General features: G+C 41.8%; 1 protein-coding gene across 3 annotated transcripts in view; it reads left to right on the top strand.

Annotated features, from left to right (window-relative positions):
• TCOF1 (treacle ribosome biogenesis factor 1) overlaps positions 1-8621 on the top strand; it is a 22549-nt gene extending 13928 nt beyond the window's left edge. For 2 of the 3 annotated variants that reach the window (XM_040345021.1, XM_040345022.1), the window contains 4 exons: positions 3663-3819; positions 3967-4052; positions 7183-7311; positions 8364-8621. In XM_040345021.1, coding sequence (XP_040200955.1) covers positions 3663-3819; positions 3967-4052; positions 7183-7311; positions 8364-8606 — 615 coding nt within the window. In that variant the 3' untranslated portion in view covers positions 8607-8621. Of the gene's footprint in view, positions 1-1901; positions 1905-3662; positions 3820-3966; positions 4053-7182; positions 7312-8363 lie in introns of all 3 variants that reach the window. The other variant, XM_040345020.1, reaches the window with a different exon arrangement.
• The last annotated feature ends 7481 nt before the right edge of the window (positions 8622-16102 follow it).

A 16102-nucleotide genomic window follows, 5' to 3' on the forward strand; every position in this document is an offset into this window, starting at 1 on the left:
AATTCATTCTGTATGCAGGCCAACTGGCTGGCTGATCACTTATGAAAATAGTTGACAACTATTTTCATAATCGATTATTGGTCGATTTAATCGATTTTTGTTTCGGCCCTAGAAGGGAGTGAGATGAAGGACAGTAGTATTACATTTCACAATACTATTTCCTTTGTCTATTGAGGGACACAGGAATTCTAAAAAGATTGTTGCATTATACTGCCCCAGTTTTAGTTTTTGTTCACTGTAGGGGGCTTTCTGGTGGTTATTGCTCTGAAAATGGTACTCGCACACGATAAGGGTCCTGGCTGACATTTCATTATTAGGTTCCTGTGCTTCAAGGACAGTTTTGGCATCCTACATCTGTCATTGGTTTAAAGCATAGCTGTTGAAGCCCAGTTACTGAGGAACAGAGACTTAAACAGAAGAGGCTTAAACGTATCGGATGGATTCGCAGTGTCGTCATTACACTTGTACTAATCTTTTTTTTTTTTACAGGAATGTCGGGTCCACTTTAGGGGTGCGCGCTATACGCCGGAGCGCGCAACACCCCGATAAATACGGTATATATCATCCACCCAAGTCCTGAGCTACCAGCCCAGCCTTAAGAGTTACTCGCCACCAGTTGTCCCACTTAACTCATACCCTGCCCCTGCCCCTGCCCTTACTCCAGCCCTTAACACGGACTCGTTGATTATCTCATCAAATGACACTGTTAAATGTTTTATGCACAATTGAGTTACAAAATTAAATATTAACTATATTAACCTAAAGCATATCCGTGCAGCCTCATCGGTGGCCATCAGTGCAGCTTATTGGTGCCGCCTCAACAGTGGCCATCAATGTAGCGGGGATCTCAGGGAGGAACCGGGAGGATTGCAGGCAGGATCACACAGAGCTGGAATCTTCTGCTGTGACACAGCTTTGATATGAAACGCTGGCCACTTTCAAAGTCCTGCCTCCTGGATCGGAATTGGACCAGTGTGCTGTCTATCATATAAGCTGATCCAGGAGGCAGGACTTTGTTTGACAGCAGTGTTTTCATAGCTGTTTCAAAGAAGATCCCCCACTCTGTGTGATCTGACAGTTTCCTGACCAATCGCTTCAGTTGTGCTTATAGGTTTACAAGTTTACCCTGGCAGAATTTACTATTTCTTGGCCATTTTTTCTGAGAATATGAATGATAACACAAACATTTCTTTCACTCATGGTTGGTGTTTGGCTGAATCAGTTTATTATCAATCAACTGTATTTTACTCTTTTTAAATCATAATGGCAACAGAAACTACCCAAGTGACCCTGATCACTGGTTTACATACCCCAGTTCTTAATACCATGTATTGCCCCCTTTAACATCAATGACAGCTTGAAGTAGTTTGTGGATGAGACTCTATCTTCTCAGATGGTAAAGCTGCCCATTCCGCTTGGCAAAAAAGCCTCCAGTTCCTGGAAATTCTTGGGCTGTCTTGCATGAACTGAACGTTTTGAGATCTCCCCAGAGTGGCTCAATGATATTGAAGTCAGGAGACTGAGATGTCCACTCCAGAACCTTCACTTTATTCTGCTGTAGCCAATGACCGGTCTACTTGGCCTTGTGTTTTAGATCATTGTCATATTGGAATGTCCAAGTAGGTTCCATGCGCAGCTTCCGGGCTGATGAATGCAAATGTTCCTCCAGTATTTTCTGATAACATACTATGTTTTTCTTGCCATTAATTCTGACTAAATTTCCTGTGCCTTTTTGTAGCTCAAACATCCCCCAAAACATCAGCGATTCACCTCCGTGTTTCACAGTAGGAATGATGTACCTTCCATCATAGGCCTTGTTGACTTCTCTCCAAATGTAGCGTTTATGGTTGTGGCCAAAAAGCTACATTTTGGTCCAATCACTCCAAATGTCTTTGTGCCAGAAGGTTTGAGGCTTGTCTCTGTGCTGTTTGGCATATTGTAAGCGGGATACTTTGTGGCATTTGCGTAGTAATGACTTTCTTCTGGCGACTCGACCATGCAGCCCATCTTTCTTCAAGTGCCTCCTTATTGTGCATCTTCAAACAGCCATACCACATGTTTTCAGAGTCCTGTATTTCACCTGAAAAAGTTTGTGGGTTTTTCTTTGCATCCCGAACAATTTTCCTGGCGGTTGTGGGTGAAATATTAGTTGGTCTACCTGACCATGATTTGGTTTCAACAGAATCCCTAATTTTCCACTTGATTAGAGTTTGAACACTGCCGATTGGCATTCTCAATTCCTTGGATATCTTTTTATACCCCTTTCCTGTTTTATACAGTTCAACTACCTTTTCCCACAGATCCTTTGACAATTCTTTTGCTTTCCTTATGACTAAGAATCCAGAAATGTCATTGCAGCACTGGATGAAAGATGCAAGGGTCTGTCAGGAGTCCAGAAACTCATTTACCTTTTTATATATACACACACTAATTACAAGCAAACAGATCACAGGTGAGGATGGTTACCTTTTTTAATAGCCATTCAAACCCCCTTTTGTGTCAAATTTGTGGGCATGTTATCAGGCCAAAATCACTAGGGTATGTAAACTTTTGATCATTTGGGTAGTTTCTGTTGCCATTCTGATTTAAAATAAGTAAACGCAGTTGATTGGAAAAATAAATGTCATCAGCCAAACACAAACCATGAGTGAAAAATGTTTGTTATCAATCATATTCTCAGAAAAATGGCCAACAAATCATAAATTCTGCCAGGGTATGTAAACGTGTGTGTGTGTGTGTGTGTGTGTGTGTATGTGTATATATATGTATATATATATATATATATATGTATGTATGTATGTATGTATGTATGTATGTATATATATACTTTTTTTTTTTTTTTTTTTTTTTTATTGGTTGGCTAGTGCCATCCAGACTGATCCAGTTTAGCTTCATACAGCCAGTCAGACCATTCACTGACTTTTCTCATCATTCAGCTCACATTATGAAAATGCAGACACATGGAAAAGAATGTGTCTGGCTTCATCCCTATTGCTCAGGGCTCAGTGCACTGGGCAATGTAGACGCATCTCTGTAATGGTACAGGAAATCAGTCTCATCTAGCAGACGGGAAAGCGACTTAGAATTTTGACTTTCAGATCTGGGAGTGGTTCCATGCACGTGTGCTGTTCTGAATTCCTGCAAAACAGTTCGGCGAAGGGTAAGTAACACGATAAAATCTTCATAACTGAAAATGTTGGCACACCCTGTTTCACCGTTGGAGAGACCCAAAGGTTAATATGCAGCTTTAATGTTCTGATCATCTGGAAAGACATCAAGTCACATTCTGCATACATCGTGGAGTGTTTCCTATTGCTTGATTCAATAGAACTTCATAATCCAGCTCGAGTGGATAACTATCTCCTGCTGCACCATCCAAAAGCCAAGGATTTGCACCACATAATGTGACACATGCAGGCTTCCAAACTTTGTAGTGTTTGCATTAAGTATTAGTGTCTCTGGTGTGGCTGTAACAAAGCTTTTGTCTTGATACAGATTTTAAATGTTTGATTTTTTTCACCTCTGGCATAGAAGTTGAGCTGAGGTTTTACAAGTCGTGTTATACGCTTGGCACATTCAAGGGTTCTCTTAAAACTGGTTAGGTAAAAGGACAAAATGATTTATGGCTTTTTTTTTTTTTTTTTTTTTTTTTTTTTTTTTAGACCAAACAAGTTAAGAAGAAAATGAATTTGGCTACTGAAGCTGCAGCAGATGTTAAGGTAATCTCCAAAAAGGCAAGTGCTTCATTGAACGACAATCCAGGATCTTCTGTCACGCAAGAAGCGGATGTTTTTCCAGATGGGAATTACTCCTCTGTTGGTAAGTAAAAGACGGCAAACGCAGCCCCTATACAGGGTAAATAAGAGTTGGCTGTGAGTTAATATCTGTTTCTTAAAAATGCTCACTTGACAAAAACAGGTATTCATGTAAAATGGTAATTTCATCTTGTCCCTTTTGTGCATAAAGCTGCCAGTTTAAAGTCCAAACCAGGAGCAGAAAAGAGTAATGGGAGTTCTTCTAGCTCAGAGACAGAAGAAGAGACTACAAAGCAAGTAAGTGTACGTGGTGGGACATTGTCTGTATTTTAATTTATTTTCTCCTTCTCAACTGTAGATTGTGGGGTAGATGGAGTTTGAATGGACCATATTTAAATTTTGGCCTTAATTTAAACCTGTAAAAATGTGACAGATAGGGGTTCTTCTCCCACGCTTACTGTCACATTTTTAAAAGAGCAAGGCTGTGAAGGACTCTGCCCACACAGCTGCATCATTCATTCACTGGAATCTGTGAATGACAAAACTACAAGTCCCGTCTGCCACTGTGGCAGACTTGTAGATTGAATGAATTTAGGGCATGCTGATCAACACGCTTGTAGGTCATTCATACTGCCTACTGCTCAAGAGCTGTCTGTACAGAGGAATGGGTGGAGTGTGCAGGAGCCTGACGTTGCACATGCGATCCACTGATTGTGGGTGCAGTGCTCTGCAAGCACTTGTCAAAAAAAGAAAAATAATAAATGCACATTTAGTTATTTAGCAAAAAGATGGGCAGTTATTTTTTGGGGGAAATCTGAACGTGGCCTATAGTAGAATGACGGGCGGTCGGTGATTCAGTTATCCTGATTGGGCGTCATTTGACACACCGCTACACCAATCTCGGTAAAGAGCCTCTGACGGAGGCTCTTTCCCACGTAATCAGCCATGTCTAATCGTTTGACGCGAGTAGGAGAGCTGATCGGCTGCTCTGCTGACGGGGGGGGGGGGGGGGGGGGGGGCTGTGCTGGTCTTTCTGCCCAAGATGCCGTCGGGACCACTAGGGATGGCCACCAAGCTGGACCACCAGGTATGCCACCCTAGACCACCAGGCGGCTGCCAATCGGTGCACATCAGCAATGCCTGCCAGGGATGCTTATCAGTGCCGCCTTATCGGTGAAGGAGAAAACTTATTTACAAAATGTTATAACGGAAGCAAAAGAAAAACTTCAGTCTTCTTCCCCTTTTTTTTTTTTATTTGATCATCTCTGTGGTTTTTATTTTTTGCTAAACAAATACCTCCAAAAGAAAGCTTCATTTGTGGGAACAAAATGATATAAATTCTGTTTGGGTACAGTGTAGCATGACCGCCATTGTCATTTAAACAGTGACGGCTCAGAAAGCTGAAAATTGGCTTGGCCAGGGGTGTAAGTGCCTGGTATTGAAGTGGTTAAAAACACGAATCGGATAAATGTAAATGAGTGTATTGTAGGCTTTAGAAGATTCCAGTTTTAACTGTTGGCGCAATCTCTCAGCGTACCCCATGTACTGGGAGATGGTAATAGAGATTGGAAGGGGTGGGACATGCTTTAATCTTTCTAAAGAAGAACTTTCAGAAAATTGGCATTCATATGAGGCACTCATCTACTGACCCTGCTTCCCATTTTACACCTCAGGTGGCCAGACCAACAGCTTTGAAAGTAAAAAAAAAAAAACACCCCACCATACATTTTCCGCCCACATCATTCATACACAGCTCTGTGTATGAATGAACTACAAGTCCCAACATCCTTTTGCGGCTCGACGGCTTGTAGTTTTCAGTTACCTGCCACGGCGCTGTGGTAGTTTTGATTCTTCCTGTCAGAATATATTATCTTCTTCATACAAGGTACGAGCAGGCAGATATACTGACAAGTCTGCAGGAGACCTGCATGGCATCAGCGATTTGCTGATCACTGGTGCAATGTTTTACAGGTTCCTGCAACAAAAAATAATGCACGCTTTTGCAAAAAAAAGTGCATTTATTTCTATTTTATAAAAAAAAAAAAAATTTAAAAAACAACTTGTCCTCGTAAAGGGTCATTTTTTTTTTTTAGCTAAATAGCTTCCTTTACCTTACTGCAGTCCTGGTTTCATGTCCTCATTGTTCGTTTTTGCTCTGATGTTGCTGTAATTCCTCTGTTCTGGACACTTCCTGGTTGTCTGTTTTCTGATCACCACAGTACTGGGAGATTTCTCGCTGTGGTGACTAATCAAGGAGGTGTGATTACTGTGTGTCAGCACCAATCCAGTTTCGTTTTACAAAGCATCACTGCCCTCTATTGTCTCTTTGTCTCTGTACATCAGAGAACCAGAAAACCACAGCAAAAACGAAACTAAACTGTAGGTACATTATATGATTGGTTTTTATCTATTTTTTAATCATTTTTAAAGGGAATCAGTTAACCATTATGTCTCTATACCCTGTAAACAGTCATTTCAGCTAAAAAAGATCTTTTCCTTTAGTGACCCTTTAAGCTAAAAATCTTGAGGCTACAGATTCACACCTACGAAGCCCACTCCACAGTGCGATGAGTTACAGGAAGTTAAAACGTCAGCCTAGGCCATCTTACCAGTGCACCTCCATTGTTTTGAAAATATTTATAAATAGGTAATGGTAAAAAATGTGCTTGTGTCTGGGGGTGCTAGAAGCTAGCTAATCCTCCTCAGATGGTTGCTTTTAATGTACTTAAAGGGGTTGTAAAGGGAATTTTTTTTTTTTTTTTTTTTTTTTCATAATAAGCATCCTTTACCTGCAGACATTCCTCTTTCCACTTCCTCATTGTTCGTTTTTGCTCAGAAGTTGCTCTATTTCTTCTCTTCTCTGTTCACTTCCTGCTTGTCTGATTGTTACTCACCACCGTGATGGGAGGCTTTACTGCGGTGGTCAGTAATGTGCTCACCCCCTCCTGGGAACTACATCTGTGCGGCAGGACGCTCTCTACGTGTTAGAAACTTCAAGGTGGTGTGAATTACTGGGCGTGCCGCAATTCATACTGGGAAATGTAGTTCTTACATGAACAAGCGCCGCAAACCAGTAAGTGAATGAGAGAACAGAAACTAGAATGCCGGAGGTGATATAGATGAAGGAATTTAATAGGTATTTACTTTTTTTTTTTTTTTTTTTTTAACAGAATCATTACACTATTCTGTCTACCTTGCAGACAAAATTTTTTTTCTTCCTTTACAACTCCTTTAAGTAGAAGAGTACGTTTGCTTTTCACATGAGTGCATGATTGAAGTGAACACTGTTTTACTTTAAGTGAACATGCCTTTTTCTGTCTTTTTTTAGTGAATTGTCCAAAATGGGAAATGTTAAGCTAGTGGATGTGTACTACTTTTATTAGTATTTTATTAGCAATTTTTATAAACTATATAAAAATTTCCTCAGGTTGCACGTGGCAAAAAAAATCCAGACCCTGTAGCTGCCGAGCAGAAATCCCTCAGCAAACCATCTAATGGAAAAGCAGAGGTGAGCAGGAGCTCTGCTGATAGTGATGAGACTGACATTGATAAGCTGGTGAGTTTTGGTTCTTCTGTCATGTAGAATGCATAAAATCGTTTCAAAGTTAAAAAAAAGAAAAGAAAAAGAAGCTAGTGTTATCTTTTTGTATGAGCACTAGCCAGTTTTGTGCTATACCCATTGTAAAGAGATCTAAAACCATGGCTACCTTTGGTTAAAGCTGAGCTCCGCCCAAATGGGGAAGTTCTGCTTGTTTTGCACCCGCCTGGTTTTGACAGGTACCCGCTCCCACCCACAGCAATCTGAGCCAGAAGTTCTGTGAAGGATGTGGGACAACAGATGAAATCTCCCGGACTGTGAGGGATATGGGAGAGGGGGTGTGTATCTCCCAAACTGAGGAATGGGGGGAGGGGGGGTGCTGCTGAAATTTCCCCAACTAAGGAATAGGCGTGGCTTAAATCTTAACTGTAAAAGATGGGGGGGGGGGAGGGGCAACCACTAAAATCTCCCCAACTGTGAAGGATGGGATATGGGGGGGTGCAGCTGGATTTTTTTTCCCCAATTGAGGGAAGTGAAATGGGGGGGGGGGGGGTGTGCAATCTCCCCAACTGTGGGGAGGAGAGGCAGCTGCATTCTCCCCTCAACTCGGAGACGTGGCAGGGGTGCGTATGGCAGAGATCTCCCCATCGGAGAAGGGAGGCAGACTAAATCTTTTCTACAGGGGACAGGAAAGCATCTGGCCGACTCTCACTCCTGGTCTTGCCACAACTGCAACCCATTATTGCAGCGGTGACAAGGCAGGGGCCCTACTTTTAGCAGCAGCAGCAGCTTTCTGCTAGGTAGGGGAAGCATTAGAAAAGTAACGGACAATTAACACTTACTTTTTTGATGCACAACTTGATTTGTATAGTCTTTGGAGAAAATACAACAGGGCTTTAAAGTAAGGTAATATGCTCTACAAAGTGGTTATTTTTGCCAGTTTTGTATTGTATGTTAAAAAAAATACAAGGTTGAAATTCTGCAGTTTGTGTCTTTTTAAAAGCTTTCCTAGTTCTAATAACTACATGTGTTTGATGCGTGAGCCTGACCTTTTTGTTCTATTTTTATAGCCAGCACCTGTAACTTCCAAGCCCACAGTCTCCTCAAGTCAAAAGGCTTCCAAGGGAAAAAGACAGGCTGCTCCGCCAGTACAGAAAGTTCAGGCCGATAGTAGTACAGAAAGCAGCGAGACTGATGAGGATGAGCCTGTCAAACAGGTGAGACATAAGAGATCATGTATATGTTGTGCTGTATCATTATTGGTTTCAGAAGGTCCAGCCAAAGTGCTAAATGTACAGTTAAAATGCCAATAGGCTACTTATTTTAGTTGCCAGAAAATTGGTTGAAGAATACACATAATTAGTAGCTGTCTGGCTACCGCTCCATGGATTAGAAGAGACAGTTGGCACATCACTGACACTTTTCTATGTGGAAGTGGTGGTATTCCTTTTATTGGTTGCTATTTTATTTGTGTCTGTGCTAGCATCAGTGTGGTGGTTCAGGTTTTGCTAAGCAGGCAAGATTGAATGTAAAGAGTCTGTCACTTTGCCCATAAAGCTCCTCCAACCCTATATATGATTGTTCATTGCCCTGCTCCATTAAGTCCTTGGGGTTAACCCAGCATTTCTAAGTACTAGGGAGCATGTGACCTTTTGCTAGGGTGTAGTACTCGGGCCTAAGCAACCCAATCCTGAAAAAAAACTCTAGCATGAAGCTTCTGTAGGGTTTGCACTCCTGATGGAAGTGTGGTGAAGGAGTACCAGTAGGTTGGATGTGGGAGCTTTTTAAATCCTTACTGGGCAATCTTTTTAACCACTTAAGGACCGCCTCCTGCACATACGTCGGCAGAATGGCACAGCTGTGCACATGTACGTACAGGTACGTCCTGTACTAGTACACCGCCGTGGGCGCGCGCCCGCGACCCTGTCCGAAGCTCCGGGACCCGCGGACCCGATCGCCATCGGAGATCGGTCCCCGGAGCTGAAGAACGGGGAGAGCCGTGTGTAAACACGGCTTCCCCGTTCTTCATTGTGGCGACAGCATCGATCGTGTCATCCCTTTTATAGGGGGACACAATTGATGACGCCACACCCCACTACAGTTGTAAACACACTTCAGGTCACACGTAACCCCATCAGCGCCCCCCTGTGGTTAACTCCCAAACTGCAATTGTCATTTTCACAAACAATGCATTTTTTGCTGTGAAAATGACAATGGTCCCAAAAATGTGTCAAAATTGTCCGAAGTGTCTGCCATAATGTCGCAGTCACGAAAAAAATCGCTGATCGCCTCCATTAGTAGTAAAAAAAAAAAAATTTATAAAAATGCAATAAAACTATCCCCTATTTTGAAAACGCTTTAAATTTTGGGGAAACCAACCGATAAACGCTTATTGCGTTTTTTTTTTTTTTTTTAACCAAAAATAGGTAGAAGAATACGTATCGGCCTAAACCGAAGATAATTTTTTTTGTTATATATATTTTTGGGGGATATTTATTATAGCAAAAAGTTAAAAATATTGCTTTTTTTTTAATTTTTTTTTTTTTTTTTTAAATTGTCGCTCTATTTTTGTTTATAGCGCAAAAAATAAAAACCAGAGGTGATCAAATACCACCAAAAGAAAGCTCTATTTGTGGGAAAAAAAGGACGCCAATTTTGTTTGGGAGCCACGTCGCACGACCGCGCAATTGTCAGTTAAAGCGACGCAGTGCCGAATCGCAAAAAGGGGCAAGGTTCTTTAGCTGAATTTTGGTCCGGGTCTTAAGTGGTTAATAGCTAGGTTTCCGCAGTTGAAGTGAAATGGAAGCCTTATGTGAGATTTTCTTTTTCTTCCCGTTGTGAATATGTGAAGGGAAGTTTAAGCTATTGTCCCCTGAGGAGCAGCCTGCCTTTTTCCCTTGAGGGGGACTGTGGGCTTGGGGGTTACAAGTGATGGCTATAAAAATAGAACAAAAATGTCAGGCTTATTCCTGTTTGCCCTGCCATGTGCTGTGGTTTCTCCTACTGAACCTTACATTTTTACTGTGTCATGTGGGAGTCGGAAGGAAAAGCCATTGCACTCAGGGTAGAACCATTAATCTTGGAAGTGTCTAATTCAAAAGATTCTTCTAGAGTTTGTTTTTCTGTAATACAGTGGCACATGGTGCGGGCAGAAGGACAGGAGTATTAACCACTTGCCGCCCGCCAATCACATATTGACGGCGGCAAAGTGGTTGTAGAATCCTGACTGGACGTCATATGACGTCCTCAGGATTCTGAGCCGCTGCGCGCCCCCTGGGGGCGCGCATCGCGGCGATCGTTGTTGCAGGGTGTCAGTCTGACACCCCGCAACACCGATCTTGGTAAAGAGTCTCTCACGGAGACTCTTTACCATGTGATCAGCCGTGTCCAACCACGGCTGATCACGATGTAAACAGGAAGAGCCGTTGATGGCTCTTCCTCACTCGCGTCTGACAGACGCGAGTAGAGGAGAGCCGATCGGCGGCTCTCCTGACAGGGGTTAGCGCAGCCCTCCCTCGGATCGCCACACTGGACCACCAGGGAAGCCCAACCTGGACCACCCTTTTGCCAGAGGTGATCAAATGCCACCAAAAGAAAGCTCTATTTGTGGGGGAAAAAAGGACGCCAATTTTGTTTGGGTACAGTGTAGCATGACCGCGCAATTGCCATTCAAAGTGCGACAGTGCTGAAAGCTGAAAATTGGCTTGGGCGGGAAGGTGCGTAAGTGCCCTGTATGGAAGTGGTTAAATACCCTCTTTTAAAGAGGGCACATTTTTTATCTGTTTCATGGAGTCAGGTGGACTTTCAACTTTGTAAATTCAGTGTCTTGGAAGCACCCTGTTGCAGAAGTAAAAAAAAAAAAAAAAATAGAACCTGAATTATTTGACTTACAACAAAATGGCCCAGTTTGCTCACTGCCTTGGCATATAGTCGTAGTGTAAAAAAAAAATGGTTTCAGCTTGGTCTCCTACCTATGGGAGAACCCTCTTAACATGTTTCACCCATTAGGGGCCTTAATCATAGAGCACCTACAAACATTGTGGCCACTTGGCTGGGAGAAGTACATTCTGAGTTGAGTAGTTGTGTAGGAAACAGGCTCTCAGTTGTGTTTAAAAACACATTGACTGAGCTTTAGCTTACCTAGTACACATATGGTGAATTGTACCTAGTATGAATATTAAAGTGGATGTAAACCCGATTCATGAAATTTGAGTTGAGCAGATATATCTACAGTATTTTGTTATCTCTTTTCAATGAGCTAAGTCTTATAGCTCTCTTCTGAACTGTTCCTCTGTTATCGGCCTGAAAATTCCTGATTATTTTATTTATTTATTTTTTAAGACAAAAGCAGCCTGAGTCTTTTGTCAAAGGAGGTTGCTATAATAGATTAGCAGAGAGCAGCTCCTTTTACAAAATGGCGAGAGTCTCTGCCTATGATGAGAGGGGTGTGTGCCTTTCCTCCAATCAGCAATGTTGGCTGTATGCCCAGACATCACACTCTGTGTTAACCAGGAAGAGAAAATCTCCTAACAAATCTCAACTTTCTAAACGGTATATAAATGTGAAGACAGCAGATATACATATAAAACCTATGTGGGGAGATTTGGTTAATATCTGTGTATCATCTGAGGCTGTTCACTTCACTGGGTGTATGGAGGGTTTACATCAACTTTAATATTTGTTGATCTAGAAAAGAACAAAACAAAACTTCTTGGTGGAGTGATTTGAGGCAGGACAATATAAGTTACTTGCTCGGCAATGTGAGTTTGTTTAATGTTAAAAGTTTGCCGACCAGCCGCCGCCCTTTTACGGCGGCAGGTCAGCTGCACGAGATCACGTAATAATACGTCATCTCGCGAATCAGCCAATAGGGGCGCGTGCCCCCCGCACGTCCCTGGTCTCGGCGGGTGCGATCACCGCCGGACACCCGCGATCGCTCGTTACAGAGCGAGAACCGGGAGCCGTGTGTGTAAACACACAGCTCCCGGTCCTGTCAGGGGGAGAAATGCCCGATTGTCTGTTCATACAATGTATGAACAGCGATCAGTCATTTCCCCAAGTCAGTCCACCCCCCCCCCTACAGTTAGAACACACCCAGGGAACATACTTAACCCCTTCCTCGCCCCCTAGTGTTAACCCATTACCTGCCAGTGTCATTTTTATAGTAATCAATGCATTTTTATAGCATTGATCGCGATAAAATTGCCAATGGTCCCAAAAAGTGTCCGAATTGTCCGCCATAAGGTCGCAGTACCAAAAAAAAATCGCTGATCGCCGCCATTACTAGTAAAAAAAAAATATTAATAAAAAAGCCATAAAACTGCCCTATTTTGTAGACGCTATAACTTTTGCGCAAACCAATCAAACGCTTGTTGCGATATTTTTCGGGGAAAAAAATGTAGAAGAATACGTATCAGCCTAAACTGAGGAAACATTTTTTTGTGTGTGTGTATATGTGTGTGTGTGTGTGTGTGTGTGTGTATATATGTATATATATATATATATATTTATTATGTGTGTGTGTATATATATATATATATATATATATATATATATATATATATATATATATATATATATATATATATATATATATATATATATATATATATATATATATATATATATATATATATTTATTATGTGTGTGTGTGTGTGTGTATATGTATATATATATATATATATATGTATATATATATATATATATATATATATATATATATATATATATATATATATATATATATATATATATATATATATATATATATATATATGTATGTGTATATATATATATATATATATATGTATATGTGTGTGTGTGTGTGTGTGTGTGTGTATATGTATGTATGTATGTATGTATGTATGTATGTAGATGTCTATCTATATCTACATATATATCTATTTATTACAGCAAAAAATCATTATTATTTTTTTTCAAAATTGTCGTGCTATTTTTGTTTATAGCGCAAAAAATAAAAACCGCAGAGGTGATCAATTACCACCAAAAGAAAGCTCTATTTGTGGGGAAAAAAAAGGACGCCAATTTTGTTTGGGAGCCACGTCGCACGACTGAGCAATTGTCAGTTAAAGCGACGCAGTGCCGAATCGCAAAAAGGGGCCAGGTCATTGAGCACCAATATGGTCCGGGGCTGAAGTGGTTAAGGTGTTTTTTTGGTTTGGTGTTGTTTTTTTGTTTGTTCCAGTTTTAAATAATTCTTTGTTTTTGTTTTGCAGGTAGCGACACCAACTTCTAAACTTTCATCTCTGCCTGCTGTCCCGGCAGCAAAATTTAAGGCACAAAGCTTACTCCCTGCTTTACAGTCTGTTAAGGTACAGAGCAGTGAGTCTGACAGTGAAGAAGAGCCTGTAAAGCAGGTAATTGCCTGGCATGCTCTACAATTTACTGCATTAAACTGCTTATGTATGTTTAACGATCTGTGTTTCTCAACCTTTTTTTCGTTTTAGTTGAGACACCCTTTAAAATTTTATAGACAATCTCAACCCTTTAAAATTATTGACAGTCTTGAGACACCCATTATAAAATGTAAAAAAATATTCTAATAGTTTTACATCGTGCAGCAATATCCACACACCCAACGTTAGAGGTGATTTATTCTTCCAAAACAAATACTTTTGCACACTGGTACTGACTAGTACAGTGGAATCTCGAATTGCGAGTAACGTGGTTAACAAGCGTTTCGCAATACTAACACTGCATTTGAAAAAGTCCTGACTCGGTTTGTGAGTGTTATCTCGCAAAACAAGCAGGATTCAAGCCAAAGCGTTTGGCCTGAGGTGGGGGGGGCGCCGGAGCCGTTTGGAAATACTCAGTTTCCGAGTTCAGCCGAGGTGTCTGCAACCCTTTCCGGGTGTTTTTTCAAGGCTCACCAGCGCCCCCACCTCTGGCCACATGCGGTATTGCATGCCATTAAAGTCAATGCGGAACAAATTTTAGTTTCCATTTACTTCTATGGGGAAACTCGCTTTGATATGCGAGTACTTTGGATTACGAGCATTCTCCTGGAACGGATTATGCTCTTAATCCAAGGTTCCACTGTATTCCTAAGTTTCTCTTCTCCATCAGTTAGCTAATGTGACCCCAGTGCTGAGGGATAAGGGCAGAGGGAGGATCAAACAAGGATGCTGTGGAGGCAACAGACATCCTCCTTATCAACTGATGACATCATTGGTTGTTATGGTGCATAATGAAAACCTGTGGCTTTGTGCAACTAAAAGGCAGGCTTTATCCACCTGCTGGCCTGTATACTATTTTTGATCAATGTTTAGGCAATTTGCCAAGAAACACCTGAAATAATTTCAAGGCACCCTGGTTGAAAAAGGCTGAACTATCTATATTAATTTTGCTGAAAATGGTGCAGCGCTGCGTATCTATAAATCTTACATAAACAAATCATTATACATTCCATAAAACAATTTATGAAAAAAGAAAATAAATTCTAAAAAATCCTTTTTAAATAAATCCAATATTCAGTGCACACCACCTGCTAAAATGCCTGCTCACCTCAAGGATGAGTATAAAGCTCAAACAGATCACTCCATGTGTCCACCACGATCAATCCACTTTCTTTATCGTACATCACGGGACACAGAGCGGCATTCATTACTATATGGGTTATATGGAGTACCTTCAGGTGTAGACACTGGCAATCTCAAACAGGAAATGCCCCTCCCTATATAACCCCCTCCCATAGGAGGAGTACCTCAGTTTTTCCGCCAGTGTCTTAGGTGTTAGTCATGGTTTAGCTTGCCTCCACATCCTTGGAATTAGGTGAGCTAACCGGTTCTGTCCAAAAAAGCCTCAGCGCTAAAGTGGTCAGTAACCGGACCCCAAACCCTTGGGGTATAGCCCATAATGCTTTTCTTTTTAGAGAGCTGGACCCTGGGCCCAGAACTTAGAAACCTTTGGGTGCCTAATGTTTCTGTTGCCAGAGTGCTATATGGGCCCAGGACAGTGGATCCTTCATAGGAACCCAGGGCCTGAAGGTCTAGACATCCCCACCGAGATGGGGGAAGATTGGGCCTCTTGCTTGGCAAAGTCCTGCGGCATGGAGCAGGTAAGTGAGGGGAAAACTTGCGGAACTTGGTTCTTAGCAGGTTTTTTCTGGGGGGTCACAGGGGACATGCCTAAAGTTATGCACTGCATCTGGCAAACTAGTCACATATCATAAAGATAGGATGGCTCTATATGTATTATTCCCCATAAGATGTGACCTCCCTTGTAGTGTTGGAAAAGCATTGAGTGGGGCCTGTGTGATATAAAAGTATATGTGTGTGTCAGAGAGCTGTGCTTACCTGCAAGCCTCCAGGCGATGCTCCATTCAGTCTTCCTCCTCACGGCCTGCAAAGCAGGCAAAACGCTGACCTCCTCATGGTTCCAGGCTGCAGGCTGCAGTTTGCTGGAGCAGAGAGGTCCCTTCCTCCCAACCCCACCCCCCCCCTGTCGGGAGGGGCATTTCCTGTTTGAGATTGCTGGGGGGGAAGGGCGGGTCAGTGGCTTAAGGAAGGGGCGGCCCTTCCTTGTTTGTTCCATATAGCTCATTCAATACTTTGGAACTGAGGAGGAAAGACCAGAACGGCAAGCACGGGGCGCCGAGGACACACAGTGGCCAGAAAGAATATTGCAGTCTTCAGAAAGACTGTTTTCAAGCCTAGGAATAGACAGAATGTTTTTTCTTTCCTAGATTTGAAAAAAAAAAAAAAAAAAAGTGTCATCTAGGGGAGAGGAAGCATTTTTTTTATCCCCCAAACAGGTGTTTGGGCATTTAACTATTTATAAGTCCCAGGT

This window comes from Rana temporaria, chromosome 3 (genome assembly GCF_905171775.1).
Source record: "Rana temporaria chromosome 3, aRanTem1.1, whole genome shotgun sequence".
Lineage (NCBI taxonomy): Eukaryota > Metazoa > Chordata > Amphibia > Anura > Ranidae > Rana > Rana temporaria.